We start from the raw sequence: 24,824 nt of genomic DNA, 5'->3' as shown, positions 1-24,824 counted from the left end.
CACAGGGTGTCTAGAATCTGTGCAGGTTTTTATGAAATCTCAAGACTATCAAGGGATTCTAGAGAGAAACGTGCTGCCCCGTGTCAGAAAGCTTGGTCTCAGTCGCAGGTCATGGGTCTTGCAACAGGATAATGACCCAAAACACACAGCTATAAAACACCCAAGAATGGCTAAGAGGAAAACATTGGACTATTCTGAAGTGGCCTTCTACGAGCCCTGACCTAAATCCTATTCAGCATCTTTGGAAAGAGCTGAAACTAAAGGCACCCTTCAAAGACGAGACAACTGGAGCAGTTTGCTCTTGAGCTCTTGAGGAGCGGCCAAAATACCTGTGGAGAGGTACAGAAGTCTCACTGACAGTTACAGGAATCATGTGATTGTAGTGATTGCAACAAAATATTAAGTTAGGGGTACCGTCATTTCGGTCTAGGCCTGTTTCAGGAGATTTTTTTTTTAAGTTCTGTGGAAACATGGTTGAAAAACAATGTCAGATTTTCATTTGTTCATTTTCATAGATTTTTAATTTATTATTACTTTTGGGGTACCAACAATTTTGACCAGGTGTGTGTATATACACCCTGTTCCCTGTGATGGTATATTTCAGTCTCCTCTCCCCATGTGGTTCAGGAGTGCGATTAGTCTTCTGGTCGTCCACCTACTATGTCATTTTCATTCACCATTCCTGATCTCTCTGGCTGCTCTTACAATATTTTCCCTACTCGCCTCCCAGCAATCCAGCCCTGACCCTTCTGCAGTGCTTTCAGGCTTTATTTTCCTATCGCCACGACAGCACCCACAACGAGAGAGGGGATCTGCCCACCTTCCGAACAGGAACCTACAGGTTAAAAAGGGGCGGTCCCCCTCGCCCTCCAGTTTGGGTTCCTGTCCGGACGGCGGGAGCCTACAGGTTTCGTCGCTTACCCGGGTTCGCCAAGCCTCTGTGCAGTGTCCGGGGAGAACGGCAGAGTCGGGGGCCCGGAAGCAGCGTCGGGGGAAGTCCTGTGTCCAGCTTCCCCCCCTCGTCTGGCAAGGAGCGGTGGCGTTCCCGGGGGAAGGCACGCCGCCCTGGGTCGTTCACACGCGCGCGACGCTGCAGGAGCAGGTCGGCGCTTATGACCCGGAAGTAGAGGTAACAACTTCCGGAGGAGACCGGGAGAAGGAGCGCGGGACTTTTGAAAGGAAGCAGCGCTCAGGTGAGTGTGTGTGCGGCAAACATGTCTTCGGCAGGAGACGCTGAACACCGACAGATAGGAGAGCACAGCAGGTCTCATAGTGGTGATGTGGTACGCGGGCAGCAGGACCCTGGCAACCCGACGTCACGTCGCACCTCACCCCCTCAAAAACCGGTACTCTATATTTGTCAGCAGTGGTGAGTGTAATTGTAAGCCATTGCCTGATACAGCTGTTTTTTCTATACTATGCTTTGTTGTAGGGGAAAAAGGTCTCCAAATCTAAGCATAAGCAGTGTGCTTTATGCACAGAACCTCTACCTGACACCTATGTAAAGAAATTATGTCAAACATGCATATGCCGTACGTTAGAAGAAGAGGCCCCTCTCCGGGTATCGGATTTGAGGGAGGTAATTAGGGAAGAAATAAAATCATCCCTTAAAACCAGACGGCATGAAAAAAGCAGTGTGGAGTTGGTGTCCGATTCCAGCCCTTCGGTACAAGAGGGTGAATGCTTGGAAAGTTCTTCGGCATCCTCTTCAGATGAGGAGGGAAGGCCTTGCTTTTCCACTGATAGTATGGAGACCTTAATTAAGGCAGTCCGTGCAACTATGGAGGTTGCAGAGAGTAAAGAACCGAAAACAACCCAGGAGATCATGTTCGCAGGGCTGAGCCAGAGAAGTCGGAAAGCTTTCCCAGTGGTGGATTCCGTTAAAGATCTGGTCAAACGGGAGTGGGACAAGCTGGATAAGGGGTTTTTACCTTCAGCCGCAAAAAGAAGGTACCCCTTTGAGGATGACACTTTATCCCAGTGGATGAAGGTTCTGAAAATAGATGCGGCAGTAGCCTCTACTTCGAAAACAGCCTCACTTCCGTTAGAAGATGTAGGGCTCCTCAAGGATCCTTCAGATAGAAAGGCTGACATGCTCCTTAAAAAACTATGGGAGTCCTCATCTGGAGCCTTTAAGCCCGCTATCGCAGGCACCTGTACGGCTAGATCAATCATGGTCTGGGTGATTCAGCTGGAGGAACAGCTCAAAGCAAAGGTACCCAGGGATAAATTGTTGAATTCCCTGTCTCAGGTCAGAGAAGGAGCAGCTTATCTAGCGGATGCCTCGATTGATTCTCTGAAATTGGCCACAAGATCGGCAGGTCTTTCGAATGCAGCTAGACGGGCACTATGGCTAAAGACCTGGAAGGGGGATGCTCAGGCTAAAGCTAAACTGTGCTCCATTCCACGTAGGGGTGAGTACCTATTCGGCCCGGTGCTGGATGACATCCTTGCAAAGGCAGAAGATAGGAAGAAGGGATTTCCTAAAACGTTTAATCCCACTTTTAGGAACGCCTTCCGAAGACTCATGCCCTTCAGAAGATTCCAGTCAGACCAGCAGGGATATAATCGCGACTGGGAAACATCGGATCAAAAGAAGAAAGGTGGATACTATAAGAACCCTTCATCTTTCTCAAGACGTAGACGTAATTACAGATAAAACAGATCTACCAGTAGGGGGAAGACTAAAGTTCTTCTCAGATAAATGGAAAAAGATTACTTCTAGTGCCTGGATAATGGGGGTGGTTGAGTCAGGATTAAAATTAGAATTTTTGAGAACTCCCCCAAATCATTTTGTGATAACATCACTGGACACTCCGGCCCAACAACAGGCCTTAGAATTAGAGATTCAACAATTGCTTACAAAGCGAGTTATTGAAGAAGTACCAAAACATCAGGAGAAGACGGGCTTTTATTCTCCGCTATTCTTAATCTCTAAACCTGATAGGTCCTTTAGGACTATCATAAATTTACGTAAATTGAATAAATATCTTCAGTACCACGCTTTTAAGATGGAATCCATTAAATCAACAACTAAGCTTTTGTTTCCTAGGTGCTACATGTCGGTCTTGGATCTAAAAGATGCGTACTACCATCTTCCAGTTTACAGAAATCACCAGCAATTCCTCAGGATGGCAGTATGGGTAAACCATCAGATTAAGCATTTCCAATTTTTGGCAATGCCCTTTGGCCTGTCTATGGCACCTAGAGTTTTTACAAAGGTTGTTTCGGAAGTAATGGCCCATATCAGGGAAAAGGAAACCCTTGTGGTGCCATATCTAGACGATTTTTTTGATAGTTGGAAATTCAATTGCTCAGTGTACGTCTAGGGTAAATGCCATAATATCATCCCTACAGGAACTCGGATGGATAATCAACTGGGAAAAGTCAAAACTGGAACCGACAAGACGTCAAATGTTCCTAGGAGTTCTTCTAGACTCAGAAGATCAGTCATCCTTCCTACCAGAAGAGAAGAAGCAGAAGATCATTCAAAGGATCACGGCAGTAAGGAGAGTTACAAACTTAAGTTTAAGAGACGCAATGTCTCTACTAGGATCTTTGACTGCGTGTATATCGGCGGTGAGATGGGCTCAGGCTCATACCCGAATGCTTCAATACGAAGTTCTTCAAGCAGAAAAAGATCTTCACGGTGCTCTGAGCAGAAAGTTCAAATTATCACCCGCCACTCTTCACGATCTGAGATGGTGGCTCAATCTAGCACATTTGTCAAAAGGAGTTCTCTGGACCATCACTCCGGACAATATAGTTACAACAGATGCCAGTCCGTTCGGTTGGGGAGCCCATATGGGAGACATTCTAACCCAAGGGCGATGGTCGATTCAAGAGTCCCAGAATTCCTCAAATCTAAGAGAGCTTGCTGCAGTCAATCAGGCTCTTCTTTCCTTACTACCATCCCTGAGGAATATGCATGTACAGATACAAACAGACAATATGACGGTGGTAGCCTACATCAATCATCAGGGGGGGACAAGGTCTCAATCCCTGATGACCACTACAGCAGAGATATTGTCTCTGGCCGAGAAACACTTACAATCCCTGTCGGCAGTTCATATAAAAGGGGAACTCAATATAGAGGCGGACTACCTCAGTCGCCATTCCCTTCGTCAGGGAGAGTGGTCCCTAAACCAACAGATATTCGATCAGATAGTCAATCTGTGGGGGTTGCCGATAATAGATCTATTTGCTACGAGGAAGAACAGGAAGGTCAGAAGGTTCGCATCTTTACACATAGCAGACCAACCATTTATAGTGGATTCCCTTCGTGTCCGCTGGGACTTCCAGCTGGCATATGCCTTTCCCCCAATGTGTCTGATTCCGATAGTTCTCAGAAAGATCAGGGAGGAAAGAGCCGGAGTGATCTTAATCGCCCCCTTCTGGCCCAGGAGGCCTTGGTTCTCTCTCCTCAGGACAATGTCAGTGACCGATCCCTGGGTGTTGCCAGTGGTTCCAGAACTCCTCTCTCAAGGTCCATTTCATCATCCAAATTTGGAGACTCTTCACTTAACGGCTTGGAACTTGAGAGGGAGCTTCTGAAGGAGAGGGGGTTCTCTAATGCTTTGATAACCACCTTATTGAAAAGTAGGAAGGAGGTCACTACAAAGATCTACACAAAAATTTGGAAAAAATTCCTTATGTTTTATCAGCAACCATTAGGAGATAAGGCTCCGATTTCAGCTATTTTAGAATTCCTTCAGAAAGGCTGGGAATTGGGTTTAGCAGTCAACACTTTAAGAGTTCATGTTTCAGCCTTGGGAGCTCTGTATAACAGTGATATAGCTGGTAATAGATGGGTTGCTAGATTTATTAAGGCATGTCAGCGTTCTAACCCAATCCATATTGTAAGAATACCCCCTTGGGATTTAAATTTGGTGCTTGAGGCGTTGACTGAACCTCCTTTCGAGCCATTAGACTCTATTTCAATGAAAAATTTAACCTTAAAAACAGATCTACTTTTAGCATTAACGTCTGCCAGGAGGGTCAGTGATATACATGCGTTATCAGTAGATCCTCCCTATCTAATAATTCTCCAGGATAAGATTGTCTTAAAACCTGATCCTGCATACTTGCCAAAAGTAGCAACTAAATTTCATAGAAGTCAGGAGATTTATTTACCATCTTTCTATGAAAATCCAGGTTCAGAAGAGGAGAAAAAATATCATACCCTAGATGTAAAGAGGGCGATATTAGAATACTTGGATAGGACACAAAGCTGGAGACAGAGTAGGGCTCTGTTTGTTTCTTTCCAGAATCGGAAAAAGGGTTCTGGTGTCACGAAGAACTCTATCGCTAGATGGATTAGAGAAGCGATATGTCTTGCCTACTCTGCCAGGGGAGTAACACCACCAGAAGGCATCAGGGCGCACTCCACTCGGGCCATGGCATCATCCTGGGCGGAGAAGGCAGATGTCCCCATTGAAATGATATGTAAGGCGGCAACTTGGTCATCACCTTCCACTTTTTATAAGCACTATCGCCTTGATCTATCTGCTAATTCCAGCTTACAGTTTGGCCGTTCAGTACTTAGTGCTGTGGTCCATCCCAGTTAAATAGTCTTTGAAAGTCTCTCGTTGTGGGTGCTGTCGTGGCGATAGGAAAACCGGTTTTTACGTACCGGTAATAGGATTTTACAGAGTCCACGACAGCACCCATACATTCCCCCCCGTATTTAGTTACTTATTCCTGCACTCTGTTGGAGGGTGTGCCTTAGAGATCACTCTATAGAGGTGGTGGTATTTAGTAGTGTTTAAGATAATATTGTCATGTACTGATTCATTGGCGGTATCCCTTGTACTCTGGAACACAAACTGGAGGGCGAGGGGGACCGCCCCTTTTTAACCTGTAGGTTCCTGTCCGGAAGGTGGGCGGATCCCCTCTCTCGTTGTGGGTGCTGTCGTGGACTCTGTAAAATCCTATTACCGGTACGTAAAAACCGGTTTTCACAGGACTGCTGATGCCAATCGGTGGCCGTTTTGGTCGCGCGTTGCACCACCGGCATCACTGCTCAGCAATGGTGGCTAAGTAGCACAGAAAGTGACCGCTGCGGGTGATCATGTGCCGCCCGTATGTAAAACAAAGATCAGGAACACGGCAGAAGGGACAGGGCTGGATCGCAGGGAACAAGAATAGATGACTGCTGATGATTATGCTATGTTACACCCCTTAAAATGTTATCTCTGCTGTTCCACTTTCTTTTCCACTATTGTCGAAATATTTGCAGTGCACTAATGGGGGCTATCCAAGATAATATTCCGTGCAGTCATGATGGGATCAGGACGGTGCCTATATTCTCCAGCAGATCAATGCGCTAGTTAATAACGTGCTATTCCTGTATTCTTCCTTGATGTCTATTGATCTCGGATGTCTCTCACTTGCCAAGAAGCTCTCTCGTCAGTGCAGGCTTTTGTATCTGTTAATTACTTCTACGCAGAGTAAAATGAGCCTGAAACGCGCCAACGTACCGGCGACCAGATCTTGTCTGTAAATCGGCAAGAGCTAAAAATATGACTTGGAGCGTAAATCCTCATTCCCAGGGGAAAGCTCAGGTGGGAAAATGTCATCTGTCTCCCGAAGGGCTCTCTAATTCACTTTATACAGTATGCTGCAGAGTGTCTATATACTGTATACATATAATAAGAAGGAATCTTCTATACTGAGAGCAAAGAAAATTGTGCATAGTCCCCCCCACCTTTTATTCTTGGAGGAGTTTTCCACTACTGATGTCTATGAGATCGGCCGGTTTGGTAGGCAATGAGGGCAGCTCTCGACAGCTCTTTGCGATACCTTTTTGGAAGCTGATCGGATCGCTAGTCCTATGTCCCACGCAGGACATTGTCAGGTTTCTGACAATGAAGATGTGATGGCGACAGGGAGGAAGCCGCAACCGCACCGATGGGCCGAACCTAAAGGCGGGACCAGTCTGGGGACAAGGAAGGCCCTCCCGACTAGTCCTGCATATAACGGACGATGATATAAAATTGTTTTGGTTTTTTTAGCCTCACATAACAGGAGAGGTTTGCAGCATCAAGAACTTGATTACGATACAGTAATAGGGCTCTAATGATCAATAGTGACAATGGTGGATCTGGTCGGTTCCCCTTAACTGTCAGATTTGCCAACGCCATGATTTAGGGCAGGAGGAGCTCAGCACATTTATATATAGTTTTGTGGGTAAAGATTCCGTAGAACTTTTTAATTTTATTGGCTTAAATTTTGAGTTTAGGCGTCCAGAGGGTGGTCCTTCTCGTTGACTAACAACTATAAATGATAGGACCGCCCACTGGACTCTTAAAAAATTAGGAAAAATAGATGTTAATCTAGAAGTATTCCCAGCAGTAATTAATATTTTCTGTTTCCGTATTGCGTGTTTAGGCTGCACCAGGAAAGGAAAATCATCCGTCCTCAAAACTTTCCTGTACATTACAGCCTCAAGCGTCAGGTAGACAGAATCCCAGGGAAGATGAAGGTAGGGAGAAGAAGGAGGCAGTGCGAGCCGATGTGTCTTGTACAGGGAGAGCCAGAGCACCGCACAGACTGCAGCCTTTGGAAGTAGAGCAGAGCACGAACGTCTTAGATGAGTTTTTCCGGAGGACAGAAGGCGTCTCTGTGGTTGATCGTGAGTCGAAAGTAGTTGGAGTGTGCAATCCACCTCCGAATACCGGGGTGCGACACAAAGAACTCGTACCTGTTACCGCACTAAACGTATCGAGCGCATCCGAGGATGATTCAGGTGTAAAATACCCTTTTATAAATGTGATCGAACAAACTAGTGAACTCAGTGAGGGAGAAGTTCCAGGTCAAGTTCTTAACCATTTGATTAGAACCTCGGAGGTCCTATATAAAGCTCCGATCTCTCCAGGTCCTGTGAAAGAAAAGTATCAGAATAGTGAAAAGTGTGTGGAAAGATGTGTCGAGGGAAGAGAAACGATCAGGAAGGCTGAGCAGTGGCAGCAGCAGTACGCCACCGTAGAAAGCAACGCAAAAACGGGCAGCGATGCAGAGAAGGATGAGATAGAAGAACCTGAAGGAATTGCTCTTAGCAAAAGGTCTCCACCTTGTATAGACACCTTGGATGAATTAAGTGATTGCTCTCTGTCGTGTCCAAGCATTCGAAGTCACCGAGGTTGGAAGCTCCCACCTCAACGGCACAGTCACCGTTCTTGCTCATCCCAAAAGTTTGCCGACTCGGATCCCAAACATCCAATTGACGAGCCGTCATATTCCCCAAATGTGAAAGTTAGTCCCTTATTAATGTTTTCCTTTATGAATAAACAGAATTATGTAGAGGCAATAAATCCTGAGAAAGGACGAGGAAGTGCTGGACATTCAGGTAGGCTGCAGTACAGGCGAGCCCAGATTTTGGGGTTGGAAAGGGAAGGTCATCGCCCTACAGAGAGCTGTAAGAAGCAATATCCTGATCTGCAACATAGCGTAGAGGTAAGGGAAGAAATGTCATTGAAAGAACAATGGGGAGCGAAGCCTGGGAAGTCATGTGGGTGGAATGGTATGTGATGAGGGTTTGTAGTTTACTGCTTGTTGCCCATGTTACCGGCTACCAGTCCTGCCTGGTCTCCACTTGTCAGTGTCCCTATGCTCCTCTCATGCTCCAGAGCTAAAACTTGCAGTGTGACCATGGCATTAGTCCGAACTGTCAGTCTTCAGGAGCGCACTGCCACTCTGGCAAGCAGGAAGGCAGAGGAACGGTTCGCTCCTGAAGAAAGAATATTAGACACCCTCTTTTATGGGGTGATTGACAGCAGCGAATGTCACATTCCCTATCTCTTTGGTAGGTTGTAATTCTAAAATGATAGGTTGTCAGTGAACGTAGCGGCGTGCTAACATGTCGGAGAATTTCTGTGTAACCGGCCGTCCATCGGAGAAAGAAAATAATTTTCAATGGTTGGTGTGAATTGCGCTCTGCACAAATACCTATCAGTGTGTATGATAAATGAGCCAACAATTTTTGGATGGTTTCATATTTTTATATTTGAGTTTCCATGATGGTAAGTCATAAGGACTTCGTATTTGCACCTCACCGTGAGAGATCCTTCAACAATATTTGCAAAATGTAAAATATCCCGACTAGAATGTGCTAACCATTTGATTACATAGGATTTTTTGCTCCCAGGATACAACCATTATCTATGCGAGATCGTGTCAGCGGTGATATAACAGAAATTGTGAATATCCAGCAACACTCCTGTTATTCCGTGCAGCTTGCAGAGGTCTCACACAAGGATTCCGAGAGTGCCAGACGTCTGTCCTGTACCTCTCTGTTTATCTGTGTGCAGTTAGGCAGAAAGGAGAGAGACCGTGACCCATCCCACTTCCTGAAGAGAGACAAGACATGCCCCAACTTACTGCAGAGACTGGAAACCCCCATCTTCCTGTAGAGTGACAAAGACCTGCTTCCCACTTCCTGTAGAGTGACAAAGACCCGCTCCCCACTTCCTATAGAGTGGCAAAGACCCGCTCCCCACTTCCTATATAGTGACAAAGACCCGCTCCCTACTTCCTATAGAGTGACAAAGACCCGCTCCTCACTTCCTATAGAGTGACAAAGACCCGCTCCCCACTTCCTGTATAGTGACAAAGACCCGCTCCCTACTTCCTATATAGTGACAAAGACCCGCTCCTCACTTCCTATAGTGACAAAGACCTGCTCCCCACTTCCTGTATAGTGACAAAGACCCGCTCCCCACTTCCTATAGAGTGGCAAAGACCCGCTCCCTACTTCCTATATAGTGACAAAGACCCGCTCCTCACTTCCTATAGAGTGACAAAGACCCGCTCCCCACTTCCTGTATAGTGACAAAGACCAGCTCGCTACTTCCTATATAGTGACAAAGACCCGCTCCCCACTTCCTATAGAGTGGCAAAGACCCGCTCCCTACTTCCTATATAGTGACAAAGACCCGCTCCTCACTTCCTATAGAGTGACAAAGACCCGATCCCCACTTCCTGTATAGTGACAAAGACCCGATCCCCACTTCCTATAGAGTGACAAAGACCTGCTCTCTACTTCCTATAGTGACAAAGACCTGCTCCCCACTTCCTGTATAGTGACAAAGACCTGATCCCCACGTCCTGTAGAGTGACAGACCTGATCCCCACTTCCTGTAGAGTGACAAAGACCCGCTCCCCACTTCCTGTAGTGACAAAGACCTGCTCCCCACTTCCTGTAGAGTGACAAAGACCCGCTCCCCACTTCCTATAGTGACAGACCTGATCCCCACTTCCTGTAGAGTGACAAAAACCCGCTCCCCACTTCCTATAGAGTGACAAAGACCAGCTCCCTACTTCCTATAGTGACAAAGACCCGCTCCCCACTTCCTATAGAGTGGCAAAGACCCGCTCCCCACTTCCTATAGAGTGACAGACCTGATCCCCACTTCCTGTAGAGTGACAAAGACCCGCTCCCCACTTCCTATAGAGTGACAGACCTGATCCCCACTTCCTGTATAATGACAAAGACCCGCTCCCCACTTCCTGTATAGTGACAAAGACCCGCTCCCCACTTCCTATAGAGTGACAGACCTGAACCCCACTTCCTGTATAATGACAAAGACCCGCTCCCCACTTCCTGTAGAGTGACAAAGACCCGCTCCTCACATCCTGTAGGGAGACAAAGCCCCTCCCCCACTTCCTGTAGAGTGACAAAGACCCGCTCCCTACTTCCTGTAGGGAGACAAAGCCCCCTCCCCCACTTCCTGTGGGGAGACAAAGACCCTCCCTCACTTCATGTAGAGTGACAAAGACCTGCTCCCTACTTCCTGTAGGGAGACAAAGCCCCTCCCCCACTTCCTGTAGGGAGACAAAGACCCGCTCCCTACTTCCTGTAGGGAGACAAAGCCCCTCCCCCACTTCCTGTAGAGTGACAAAGACCCGCTCCCTACTTCCTGTAGGGAGACAAAGCCCCCTCCCCCACTTCCTGTGGGGAGACAAAGACCCTCCCTCACTTCATGTAGAGTGACAAAGACCTGCTCCCTACTTCCTGTAGGGAGACAAAGCCCCTCCCCCACTTCCTGTAGGGAGACAAAGCCCCTCCCCCACTTCCTGTAGGGAGACAAAGCCCCTTCCCCACTTCCTGTAGGGAGACAGCCCCTTCCCCACTTCCTGTAGGGAGACAAAGCCCCTCCCCCACTTCCTGTAGGGAGACAAAGACCCGCTCCCTACTTCCTGTAGGGAGACAAAGCCCCTCCCCCACTTCCTGTAGAGTGACAAAGACCCGCTCCCTACTTCCTGTAGGGAGACAAAGCCCCCTCCCCCACTTCCTGTGGGGAGACAAAGACCCTCCCTCACTTCATGTAGAGTGACAAAGACCTGCTCCCTACTTCCTGTAGGGAGACAAAGCCCCTCCCCCACTTCCTGTAGGGAGACAAAGCCCCTCCCCCACTTCCTGTAGGGAGACAAAGCCCCTTCCCCACTTCCTGTAGGGAGACAGCCCCTTCCCCACTTCCTGTAGGGAGACAAAGCCCATCCCCCACTTCCTGTAGGGAGACAAAGAACCTCCCCCACTTCCTGTGGGGAGACAAAGACCCTCCCCCACTTCCTGTGGGGAGACAAAGACCCTCCCCCACTTCCTGTGGGGAGACAAAGACCCTCCCCCGCTTGCTGTAGGGAGATGAAGACCCTCCCCCACTTTCTGTGTTGACACACAGACCCTCCCCTACTCCCTGTGTAGGGTTAATACCCCACCGCCACTTGTCTCAGCATTCTAGAGACGGAGGTTATATGGAGAGACACGGCCAGTGGGCGGCACTTTTTGGTGACTTTTCTGGGGTAAGACCACCTCATGTATAATAACGTGATTTGCACATTGTCTGCTTAGCACATACCGTATCTATCAGATGAGTTGTCTGAAATGAGCCATGAGACCGCAGTTTGCTTTAGATGGTGATTTTGGATATTCTGAGTTGTTTCCGGGGAATATTCTTTGTGGCTTCTATTACACGTGTGCTTTTATCCGTAGTCTCTAGGGACGCCTCTTGGACCTGTGCAGGGCCCTCTCGGCAGTCTGGCCCCTTTACGTGCCGTGGGGGAATCTGCCGGAGGCGGTGGCGGAGTTCGGGGATCTCTGAGCAGCAGTGCCGGAAGCTCTGGAGGATTCGACAACCTGTTGGGCGGCACGTCTGGAGTAAGTTACGACACTTGTCTACATATTTTGGTCATTTACCAGATGCCGGTTGCTTTCTTGATCTGCTGGCATCAGATCTAGTAATATTGCACCCTTCTAGTACTTCCATGTGCCTGTTTTTATGGAAGGATTCATAGGCAATTCTATAATATCTGTTACCTGACCCTTCAGACAATCAGTGGCATCATTGCCCAAGTGACTGAATGGACAGGGTATCGTCACTTCTGGTTCTGGCACACGCTACCATACCGGAGCGTCAGGGTATGGATCCAGCCATCTGGCCAGCTTCAGAGCAGTGCTTACAAGCTCTATAAAAAGGGCTTGTAAACTGTGATCCTCGCATAGGAAAACAGCCAAAACTTGTTAGCCTGCGAAGGTGGCCAGTAACTTAGAGGATGAGGAGTAAACAATAAAAACCTATTCCTTCTATTATTGAGAATTGTGATGATTTATTATAGGAAGTAAATTGCAAAGTTGCTTGTTTTAACAATTGCTTTGCAATCTTTAGCCTTTTTCGTTTTGAGAAGGTGAACTTACAGGATTTTTTTTAAAGTACATAGGCATGTTTTGTTTTTTGTTTTTTTCAATCAGGTCTCTGCTGAACTTCCACAAAAAAACGCGACGTATATCAAGAATTCCACGATAAAGCAGCCGGAAGAGAGAGTGAGCCTGACATTGCCGGGTCTGGAGGAGGAAGATGAGGAAGGGGAGCTGGATAGTGAATTTCAGGTACTAAACATGGTCAACTAAAGGCATTCATGGACCATCCTTAGCGTAGGTCATCACTATCAGGTCGTTGGGGGAGTCCGACACCGATCAGCTGCTTGTAGGCCATCTGAAAGTACATGATGTATGGAGCTGAATAATTCATAGCGGCTGCTCTCGGGTACTACAGCTCAGCTCTGGCCATTGTTAGCGGAGAAGGTGACCAGACCTGTCCGTCAGCTCCTCCAGTTTGAGAAATCTCTTTTCTTTTAAGTTGGGCTGGTCTGGTCTCGCGCTCTTCCATCGATGGCCATTTTGTGGACAAGAGCGCTGTGCAGTTTGCGATGACGGCAGCATTAACAAGTACAGGAGGAGAACCTGCAATACTTATATATTAGGAAGTACCACAAAAACACATCTGTTAAAATAAAAGACTAGAGTGGACAACCCCTTTAAGGACACATTTTGAAAAGACCCTTTGATTTCCCGTTCTTGCGTAAAACCTCATGACATGTTCATTTTTGGTAACTGTTAGTTTCCTATCACATGGATGACTTCTTTCAGAGTCCGCGGGGATCGGCTCGTTTGCTCAAGAACCTGCACATGGACATTGGATCTCTAGGCTTTGAATATGAGGTAAGCAGCTGTAATTCACACTAAGGCTATGGGCCTGGGAAACTCAATTCACGCAGCTCGTCATGTTGGAAGTGGAAGTTCCATTTGTGTGTGTCATCCAGGAGAGTGAGCGGAGAGATGAGTCCATTGCGGCCAGCGGTACTGACGAGGGCTCTGAGCCAGAGCTGCAGAACCTTGGGCAATCCGAGGATGAAGAGGAGAGCAAAAGAGAGGTGCCCTGGGCATATGACATCACGCCGCAGTGATGTCATGGACACCCTGCATGTGTGTGATCCCTCCTCACTCACCTGTAGCCTTCTCTGAGTGCAGCCTTTCCTTCTTTCTCACTAGATGTATTAGCGTTTGTGTTGATTAGACTTGGCAAAGTGGCTTTTAATGGGTTTTCCGGGCTGTCGACAAATTTCTGCAGTCGCCCTACGTGACTACAGATTGCTGAAAGGTGACCGAGTGCAGCGCTACCATCGCACGCTGATGTTCCCACTAATGCTCTTTCTAGACGGCATTAAAGGAGAGTCCGATTGGGCATCCTACTTCCCATTCCACCGCTCGGTCATCACCGGGAGTCCGGGACACCAGTTTGGTCAAAGCACAGGCTGAATCACGCGAAGGGTCAGATATACGGGAGGAGAACAGTATGTCTCCAGCTGAAAAGCCTGCACCAAACTCCTCTGAGGGTGACGCTAAGGAAGAAATCTCTGCCGCCTCCTTAGCCGGGGAGCCGGGCTCCAGTACCGGGGATCGAATCCTGGAACACGATGCCCAGGATGTAAGAAATATCCCTTCCCCCCAGCGCTTGGCTTCCATGATAGACTATATATTAGTAGGTGATCTGTTTAGTAGTGATCGTAGAGAGTAGACCATTGCTCGTGTGTAAGTATGATCCATTGCTCGATAAGTGAGTATTGCAAACGTCGACCATTGCAGCCCATAGTCCTCTTCTAAGGGGGTGGTTGTCTCAAAGAAGATGGCCAGTATGTAGGATATAGAAGTATTAAAGCTCAAAGTCAAATGTCCTCACCCTGTCTGAACAAAAAAGGGAAAAAGAAAGAAAATTCCTCATCTTGACCTATAGCCATAAGTTCTGCTGAACGCCAGAGGAAGCTGCTTATGGCCATACGGTGTAATGATTGATGGGGGGCCATTCTGACACAAACGTCTGCGCTTACAGATCTGATTTTTGTTCTGTCTAATAAAGGGGAGCCCCCAAGGATAACCACGAGCGCCAATACAGCAAATAGACATCGGTTGTCTTCTGGAGACAAAATGTTTGAAATACATAAGTTATAACCTACTGATCTCTTGGGGGATCCCCGCGAGCATGCCCGTCTCTGCTCCATTCCTGGCCCCACAGCGATCAATAAGTCATCCTTTGTCCCATGGGTAGAGGATATTTTAACATTTATGCTTTATTTATATAGTCAGGTGGTCGGCTAGCATCCCATACTCAACAGATGCCAGCCATGAGTTACACATGTTTGGAAATGTCAGGATTTGAGAGAACTCTGATCCCAGCAGTTTTAGAGCTAAATGGACTGGGTGGAAAGGGGGAAAAAGGTATTGCTCTTTTACACCACCACCCGTGATTATGGGATGTGATGGGTCGTCATTAGTCATGAGCAAATGTGCTGGGATAATGTGATATCTGAGCATGCTCGTGTGCTGACCGAGAATCTTTGGCGTGCTCAAAAAATATATTTGAGTCCCCGATGCATGTCTCGCGGCTGTTAGATAGGCGTAGCACATGCAGGGATTAGCTGTTTGTTAGGCAATCCATGCATGTGTTGCATCTGTCGAACAGCCGCGGGGACTCGCATATATTTTTCGAGCACACCGAAGACACTCGGTTAGCACACGAGCATGCTCAGATAACACCTTATCCCTTCACGCTCGCTCATCACCAGTCGTCATGTATAGCTACCTTTGTGTCAGTCTTAACTGATAAAATATCACGTTATTTGTTCTACTTGATAAACATCGTAAGGCTATGTGCACACGTTGGAGAATTGCCGTGGAAATGTCCACGGCAATTCCACAACTCCTGCCGCCGGTATATCGCATGCGGAATTGGCATGCGTTTTCCCGCTAAACACTAGCGTTTTACAAGCCTATGCAGCATCAATAGTAAAAAGTTATAATGTTAAAAATAATAAAAATAAAAAATTGTGATATTCTCACCTTCCGGAGTGCCCCGCAGCCTTCCCTATGCTCCTTTTCCCAGTAATGCATTGCGAGAATGACCTGTGATGACATAGTGGTCTCGCGAGAACGCTACTACGTTATCACAGGTCATTGCCGCAAAGCATCACTGGGAACGGGAGCATCGCGAGGAGCGGGAAGACTGCCGGGGACGCCGGAAGGTGAGAATATCACAATTTTTTATTTTACTACTTTACTACCTCTCCTCCACCCTGGGTACCAACCGCACATGATCCGCTTACTTCCCGCATGGTGGGCATAGCCACATGCGGGAAGTAAGCGGATCAGTGCATTCCTATGTGTGCAGAATCACCGCGACTCTGCACAAAGAATGAACATATGTATGCGTTTTTTTTGCAGTTTTAAAGCATTTTTATAGCGAAAAATCCTGAACATGTGCACACAGCCTTAAAATAATGTTTGAACCTGAGCCAAAACACCTAGAACACAGATAAACTAATGAAAGTTTTGAACCTTTTGCAAAGGGTGATGATCGCCCGAACAAACTAATGTCAGAACGTTCCCGATCACTATCCAAACTAGAAAACCCTCATTTAAGGTTAATCACAGCATCTCTTCTTACACTTACTCACTGCAACCTATCTGTATGTAATCTCAAACAGGGCGAGATGTCCGCCACAATGTAGGCCCGCCCACTGGACTCTTAAGCCCAGAACGAGCAGAGTGAGGTGAACTGACTGTGTAAAATCCACATTCTCGTTTTTATTGTAGGAATCTGAACCGAGTGATGATGTGAAGGATCTTCCCAAGCCAAGTAACAATGGCTTGGATACTATGGTAAGCCCCCTCTAGAAAGGATATTACCATTATTCTGTATACCGGGGATGGGGTCTTGCCCGATTCCGCTGGTCTCTACTTCCAGATGCTGCAGATAGTAGAGACAATCTCAGTAAATGATGTGCAATCAAATGATCGCTGGGGATCCGACTTCTGATCCTGAGAATGAAGGGGCTTATGGTTGCCCCCTGCACAGCCATGCTGGGTGAATAGAGGAAAGTTATGACGAGAGCAGCAGCCTTATTTATTTTATGGATGGGCGGGATTCTCAGAGGTCGGAGCCCCCAGCGGTCATGAAGTGAATGCATTTGGTAGCGGCGCCCTTTCTGTACTTTTTCATGGTTTCCATGTTGACAGATGGGACAGAATTAGGAATATATCAGCCGCTCACGTTTGCTTGATCATATTTTCTTACTTTCTGTTATTTTTTTTTTCTTTACAGGACTTTGGACTTGGCAGTCGATCGCTTGAGAAAGTTCTTGACATCAGTGCACTGTCTCCTGAACCTTTCAGCCCAAAAGTAAGGCACCTTAAATATAGTACAATTCTGATACTTCCACTGCAAGAAAGAGTTTCACACTTTTAGAAAACAAAACCTGAATTATTAAACAATAAAATATTATACCCCCACACCCATGTATTATCAAAGGGTCCCCACACACCAGAGATAAGTGATCATTCGGCTGCCCTCTCCTCTGTCTCCCCCATACCCAGGAGCGCTCGCTCTGCCGGACACTCCTGTGTTCTCTATGACAGAGCTGATTTCAGACTCATTGGCTAATGTCACTGACAGCTAAAATATTGTCAGTCTGAAATCGGACATGCCAGATAATGTCGGGGGAGAGGCAGGAGGCCTCCATACACATTAGATTGTCGACCGTCAGAGTTCATACACGCCATGTGTGTCTACATGAATATTTCATCATATATTCAACATAATTAATCATCTCTGCTAGTCGGCACATCATCTGATTAGGCTCAAGGGGTTAAAGCTGCCGTTAGCATATGAGATCGCTGTCGGTTAAATGGCTGTTCAGCTGACAATGACCTCTCTGTTCAGCTGACAATGACCTCTCTCGACTCCATCATAGACAAGAGTGTTCACCATGGCCGAGTGTGCTTGTGCTTTCATTGGGTGAGAGAGGTGAGAACTCCTCTGTCAGCGGGTTATCTTACCTGGAACAAAAAAGGATTAGGCATGAAACTCCATGTTTGCCGCTCTTTCTCTCTCTCTTGACATTGTTTGATGGAGTAAAGTCTAGATGGCCCGCCATATACATCAGGTCCTCCTCTGCGCTAACTAAAATGGAGTATGGAGTCTTTAGATATGCAGCATCTTCTTAAGGGCAAAAAAAATATATGCATCCTTTCTGCCACAGATAAAATTTGGGGATGAAAAGGCACAGATTCTCATTGATTGGTAAAGGATGGTGGGTGATAACATGAAGAAGAGCCCCGGTATCCCCAGTTTGCCAATGGTAAAGGACGTAGGGTGGTAACACAAAGAAGAGATCCCTTATCCCTACCTTCCCAGTGGTAAAGGAAAGTGGGTGATAACATGAAGAAGAGCTCCTGTATCCCCACTTTGCCACTGGTAAGAGAAAGTTGGTGATAACATAAAGAAGGGCTCCTGTATCCCTACCTTGCCAATGGTAAAGGAAGGTGGGTGATAACATGAAGAAGAGCTTCCATATCCCCACTTGGCCAATGGTAAAGAATGGTGGGTGATAACATGAAGAAGAGCTTCCATATCCCCACTTGGCCAATGGTAAAGGAAGGTGGGTGATAACATGAAGAAGAGCTTCCATATCCCCACTTGGCCAATGGTAAAGGAAGGTGGGTGATAACATGAAGAAGAGCTTCCATATCCCCACTTGGCCAGTGGTAAAGAATGGTGGGTGATAACATGAAGAAGAGCTCATGATGATGGCTGATGGCCACCCATTCTTGTCTCACCAGTGTTTCGGGTTTATCACAATGTCTGTGTTGCATTTTGAGGATTGACACCAGTTTCCGTTTCTTAATAGGATGGAGATCTGGCGCGTTTCCCGGTCATGGACCTAAAGTTTTACAGTTTTGTTCACTGAGCCACTTAGTTACCACTTTTGCCTTGTCACATGGTCTCCATCATAAAGCAAAATGCCCCTGGATGGTGGGAGAAGTTGCTCTTGGAGGATGTTTAGGCAGAATTGTGAGTGAGCCCCCCACACATGTATGGTCCCAGGATGCTTTACTATTAGAAGACACAGGACTCACTTTTTCTTCTCCGGACAGTCACTCTTGCAGATATCCTGAACAGTCTAACGTTTACCTGCTTGGTAAAAGCTCCCCCCCCCAAAAAAAAAAAAAAGTCTGAATTTTTGTTAAAAAAAAAAAAAAACACCTTGGAATTAAAAATGACCAATAAGAGCCAAAGCATAAAAGAAAATAAGAAAATCATTATTTTAGTAAATATATAAGCTTTTAGAGAAAAAGGAAGGAAATGTAATAAAATATATATTTGTGTAATGCAAGCATGCAGCCAGCAGGCGGCGCTGTATACACGTCACAGCTGGATTTTCGGCTGCTCTGCAGCTTTTCTCCCGGGCTCAGGTGGATGACTGCTTCAGCAGATACGGCCACCCGTGTGTATAGCATTACCTGACCTGTGAGCACAGATGGGGCACGCTGCTTATCAAAGGGCTGAAAAAATGATATTAGTCAGGTAGAACCAGCCAAGACATTAATGACGGGTCAGTGAGCTCCGATGGATCGGAGGATAGCGGTGCACCGCGCCACCATTAATAGCATCGCTAGCAACCCCACTGATTTAGGGCCCCTTCACACATGCACATTTGTGGATTTTCCTGCAGTGTTGCATGCAGATTTGTCGTGTATTTGATACTTATTCTACACTTTGCAAAGGGATGAAATCTGTTAATAATAAATTGAAATAATAACTTGACAGGCTACTGACATAACATCCTCACCGCAGGTCACTATCTGCTATGGATTTTTATTATTTTTTATAAAACCTCATCCATTTTGCTGCTGCTCTAATACGCTGCCTGCACATCCGAACAGAAAATCCGCGGTTCACCACCGCTACATTCAATCTCTATGGGACATTCGCAGATACAAAACCATTGTACCGTGCCATCTGCTGAAGGCCCAGAGCCACGGTGTTTGAGCCCTATTCTCGGCTTGGAACAACCCCTTTAAGACACTGACCATACATATTGAAAGCAATCCTCCACTGTGGTAATCACAAGTGACTAACATTTTCCATGTAGAGCCAAAATCTCTGCAATATTGCAAACGTTTCCTAGACCTGATGCGGCTGGTGTATTGTGAAAATTCATGCCAGAATGGATAATCTGACGTTAAAATGAGCATGTTAGGAATCCAGCTGGAGAGTAAAGGAACTCATGAATTCAAGTGTGTTAAGTCTTGACTGACAGCTGCAGCTTGTTCTGAGTAGTGTGAGATCCCCACAGGGCAGAGGGACACTGAGGTGCTGTCAGTCAGGGTAAGTAGGTGGACTATTTAGTAGTGAGGAGGGACACTGAGGAGCTGTCAGTTTGGCCACTTGGGTGGAAATTCAGCAAGGAGGAGAGACACTGAGGAGCTGTCAGTCTGGCTAGGTGGTGGGTGGATGTTCAGCAGGGAAGAGGGACACTGAAGAGCTGGCAGTCTGGCTAGGCGGTTGGTGAAGATTCGGCAGGGAGGAGGGCCATTGAGGAGCTGTCAGTCTGATTAGGTGGGTGGGTGTTAAGCAGGTAGGAGGGACCCTAATGAGCTGTCAGTCTGGCCAGTTGGGTGGAGATTCAGCAGGGAGGAGGGACCCTGAGGAGCTGTCAGCTTGGCTAGGTGGTGGGTGGATGTTCAGCAGGGAAGAGGGACACTGAGGGGCTGGCAGTCAGGCTAAGTGGTGGGTGGTGATTCGGCAGGGAGGAGGGACACTGAGGAGCTGTCAGTCTGGCTAGGTGGATGGATGTTCAGCAGGGAGGAGCGACACTGAGGAGCTGTCAGTTTGGCTAGGTGGTGGATGGATGTTCAGCAGGGAAGAGGGACACTGAGGAACTGGCAGTCTGGCTAGGTGGTGGGTGGATGTTCAGCATGGAAGAGGGACTCTGAGGAGCTGGCAGTCTGGCTAGGTGGAGGGTGGATGTTCAGCATGGAAGAGGGACTCTGAGGAGCTGGCTAGGTGGTGGGTGGTGATTTGCCAGGGAGGAGGGACACTGAGGAGCTGTCAGTCTGGCTAGGTGGTGGGTGGTGATTTGCCAGGGAGGAGGGACACTGAGGAGCTGTCAGTCTGGCTAGGTGGTGGGTGGTGATTTGCCAGGGAGGAGGGACACTGAGGAGCTGTCAGTCTGGCTAGGTGGTGGGTGGTGATTTGCCAGGGAGGAGGGACACTGAGGAGCTGTCAGTTTGGCTAGGTGGTGGGTGGTGATTTGCCAGGGAGGAGGGACACTGAGGAGCTGTCAGTCTGGCTAGGTGGTGGGTGGTGATTTGCCAGGGAGGAGGGACACTGAGGAGCTGTCAGTCTGGCTAAGTGGTGGGTGGTGATTTGCCAGGGAGGAGGGACACTGAGGAGCTGTCAGTCTGGCTAGGTGGTGGGTGGTGATTTGCCAGGGAGGAGGGACACTGAGGAGCTGTCAGTCTGGCTAGGTGGTGGGTGGTGATTTGCCAGGGAGGAGGGACACTGAGGAGCTGTCAGTCTGGCTAGGTGGTGGGTGGTGATTTGCCAGGGAGGAGGGACACTGAGGAGCTGTCAGTCTGGCTAGGTGGTGGGTGGATGTTCAGCATGGAAGAGGGACACTGAGGAGCTGTCAGTCTGGCTAGGTGGTGGGTGGATGTTCAGCATGGAAGAGGGACACTGAGGAGCTGTCAGTCTGGCTAGGTGGTGGGTGGTGATTTGCCAGGGAGGAGGGACACTGAGGAGCTGTCAGTCTGGCTAGGTGGTGGGTGGATGTTCAGCATGGAAGAGGGACTCTGAGGAGCTGTCAGTCTGGCTAGGTGGTGGGTGGATGTTCAGCATGGAAGAGGGACACTGAGGAGCTGTCAGTCTGGCTAGGTGGTGGGTGGTGATTCGGCAGGGAGGAGGGGCACTTAGGAGTTATCACTTTGGCTAGATAGGCAGAGATTGAGTTAAAGAATAGATGCATAATTTCTTTTTTTCTGACATGGATTTTCGAAGTAAGTACGCTAGTCTCATCAGATTTAAGAGACTTGTTTGCCATTGTATTTATGACTCGCAATTATGAGGACTCTTGGGTTGCGAGCTTGCGTATTTTGGGCAAAATATTGACAAATACCTCATGTAATGTATTTATTTTATACACTATTCTTCATCTTTTATTGCACATTTTTCCATTTTCCTGCAGGATGCAGCCAGGCCCTTTAGTGTTGGTTGGGTAAATTGGGGTGTCTGTCTTGTGGGGTGCACTCATATGGTGCTGGGCAGCCCGCCTGATCTAATAGTATGGGTGTCATCAGTAGGCTGTAAGGCAGACACTGTGCATCTCATGTGCCTGTGTGACTGGGGTCCTAGGCCAGCCTCATCTATGTGCATCTCTCATACTGGGCAGCCGACCCCACCATGAATTGGTAGGTTGTGAGTGGCTGTTGGCATCAGTATTTTGCACCTGTGCTGCCCCCCACCTCTATCATGGGGGTCTGCGGCATTCTTCTAGTGCATTGGTAATCTGACCTGGTATCGGTAAGGCTTTTCTCTTTTTCTGTGATGTTTTGGGAATTCTTGTCCTATTGTATTCAGCTTTTATGGTGAAATCTGGTGACAGATCTATTCTCTTTTTTTTTTTATTTAGGAGACGATAGACATAGATGAGGATGTTGATGAAGACATCAGTGACGATCACCTTGAGCCAGTAAAAGATCTAACGGAGGTTACAGAAAAGTAGGTGGAAATAGTTTGTTTATATTTTACTTATTTTTTATCCTTTTAACTCTCACTACTTATTTTTACTGACGTGTTTTTATTTTAGAAATCTTCCAGAACCAAAGTCCATAAACTCTACCCCAGGACTGGCGATCACAAAGGACCCATCCAGATTATCAGAATCTTATAAACCCAGCAGCCCGTCCTTACAAACAGCAGCGAAAGATCCCAAGCTAAAAGCCGAACCTGTTCCACCCACCGCAGAGCCTGCGAAAGTCGTGGACGAAGCTTCTAAACTTTCCAGTGATGATTCCCAATCAATGGTGAGGCCGGAGAAAGAGGCTGTAATGGAAGAACATCGACGAAAACTGCAAGAATTAAGAGAGGAACTGAGACGGGAAGAGGAGGAAGAGAGACATCGACTGTACCAAGAACAGGAAAGCAACCTCAGGTAATCCTCTGCCGATACTAAACCGAGTTTTCTATTAAGGCCCTCTTATTCCAAGACTAAAGAGATCTTAAACTGTGATACTTGGGATTTTGTTGGGAAAAAATGAGGGGAAGGAGGCTGGCTGTTTCACTTGGTTTTTTGGCTAAGCCAGCCCCCTTCTCTGTCATTTATAGGTAATTTCTGTATCTGGTTAACATGTACAGGAAACAAAGTTCTATGGATGTATTTTCATTTTTGTTTCCCAGGACCTTAGAAGAAAGGTTAGAACAGGAGACAAAGAAGGAAGAGGAGAAACTTCTGGAAATCCAGAAGCAGAAGTTGCTGAAGCTGGAAACTGAACTCAGACTGGAGAGGGAGGAGGAAGAGGAGCACATGAAGTAAGGGGCAATACATACGGACTAAAAGGAAATGTCCCAGGGATGGGATGGGGGGTGTAAAAAGTTCACTCAAAGTTTGTGATACTTCTGAAAACAAATGTGAGTTACATGGGAAAGGGAATGGCTATCTAGGTCAGTTCATTACCTAAGCCAGCCCCTTCCTGCATAACAGCTAATATAGAAACAGAGAAGGTGACCAGCTGGCACAATTTAGACGACAACCCCCTTTTCCATTCATTCTGATGGAAAAACTAAGAAGGGGTCTGGCTCAATTTATTAACTAAACCAGCCCCATACTCCGTCACAGCTGAGGTGCAAACAGAAAAGACTAGATTGAAGGGGGCTGTCTGGTAGCAGACATTAGCAAAGACAGCCTGCCCCCTTCAAGCTCGTCACCAAAAGGGAGCAGGCAACAAATCAGCCTGATTCAGCGCACTTCTCCATTACGGCTGATGCTGAGGAAGGCGAGGAGGCTGGATGTCCACAACTCGGTTCGTTTTTCGAGCCAGACCCTTCTCTATAAGTGTTGATGTATAGACAAAGAAGAGAAGACTTTCTGTCTGGTTCACTTTATTACCTAAGCCAGCCTCGTTCTTCCATCATGGCTATTGCAGAGGCAGAGAGTTGGGTTAGTTTAGCTAATAAACTAAGCTGTGAAGCCAGCCCCCTTCACTGTATTCCTTGCACAAGGTGCGGGAGGAAGTTCTTTGCTTTTTGTGGGAGGTCACAGCAAAAACTTTAACAGGGGTTTAAAATTGGGCCACCCAGAAAGTTTTGAGGAATAAAGTGTATTAGTAAGTGTAATACTTTTACATTTGCAAACCAATCAGGACTTTTTTTGTGGTGGTTGAGGGCCCCCTTTTATGCTGCAACTATTCTCACCGCGCTTTTCTACTGTGTCTGTGTCCTCAGGATCCGGGAAGAGGAACTCGGAGAGAAGCGTAAGCAAGCGTTAGAGGACATGGAGGAGGCTCAGGAGGAGAAGATGTTACAGGAAAAGCAGGAGCTGCTGGAAAGGATGAAACAAGAAATGGAACATCTACTGGAACAGGAAAGAAATCTGTTACTACGTGAAAGAGAAGCTTCCAAGGAAGAGCTGAGGGAGAAACACCGGCAGGAAACAAAGGAGGTGAGCGGCTGTCTCCTTGTTTCTAAACGAAATAATACAGTATTACCCTTTCTTGATGTGTGCTGTGTATGCACATTACACGCGGAGTGCAGGTGAATGGAGCTTCCTGTGTTGTACAGCCAATATCTCCCTGTAACTGCAGTGAGCAGAGCCAAGCTTTGATTGCTGCTGTCAACCACTTAAATGCTGCTGTCAACCACTTAAATGCTGCTGTCAACCACTTAAATGCTGCTGTCAACCACTTAAATGCTGCTGTCAACTACATAAATGCTGCTGTCAACCACTTAAATGCTGCTGTCAACTACATAAATGCTGCTGTCAACTTCTGATAGACCACACTTAAGGCATGTGTTCCCACGTGCCATTTTAGGTGTTTATCACCCCCCCCCAGCAAGGGGTTCGCTTTGCTGCCATGTTAGTAAGTCTGTGAAGCGCAACCATAGGGAGGACCATGATTTTTTTGCTACATACTGTGATGTTTTAGTATTGTGTATGGA

General features: G+C 47.2%; 1 protein-coding gene across 1 annotated transcript in view; it reads left to right on the top strand.

Moving 5' to 3' along the window:
• The window catches only part of CEP164 (centrosomal protein 164), an 86,719-nt gene that overhangs the window by 30,819 nt on the left and 31,076 nt on the right, over positions 1 to 24,824 (top strand). Inside the window, exons 5-13 of the mRNA XM_069741940.1 lie at positions 11,990 to 12,154; positions 12,746 to 12,883; positions 13,424 to 13,495; positions 16,424 to 16,489; positions 16,932 to 17,009; positions 22,300 to 22,388; positions 22,477 to 22,821; positions 23,067 to 23,198; positions 24,111 to 24,327. Coding sequence (XP_069598041.1) covers positions 11,990 to 12,154; positions 12,746 to 12,883; positions 13,424 to 13,495; positions 16,424 to 16,489; positions 16,932 to 17,009; positions 22,300 to 22,388; positions 22,477 to 22,821; positions 23,067 to 23,198; positions 24,111 to 24,327 — 1,302 coding nt within the window. The remainder of the gene's footprint in view (positions 1 to 11,989; positions 12,155 to 12,745; positions 12,884 to 13,423; positions 13,496 to 16,423; positions 16,490 to 16,931; positions 17,010 to 22,299; positions 22,389 to 22,476; positions 22,822 to 23,066; positions 23,199 to 24,110; positions 24,328 to 24,824) is intronic.

The sequence above is a fragment of the Ranitomeya imitator genome, chromosome 10, assembly GCF_032444005.1.
Source record: "Ranitomeya imitator isolate aRanImi1 chromosome 10, aRanImi1.pri, whole genome shotgun sequence".
In the NCBI taxonomy this organism is placed as follows: Eukaryota; Metazoa; Chordata; class Amphibia; order Anura; family Dendrobatidae; genus Ranitomeya; species Ranitomeya imitator.
The sequence above is the reverse complement of the archived record's forward strand: the minus strand, read 5'-3'. Positions and strand labels throughout refer to the sequence as shown.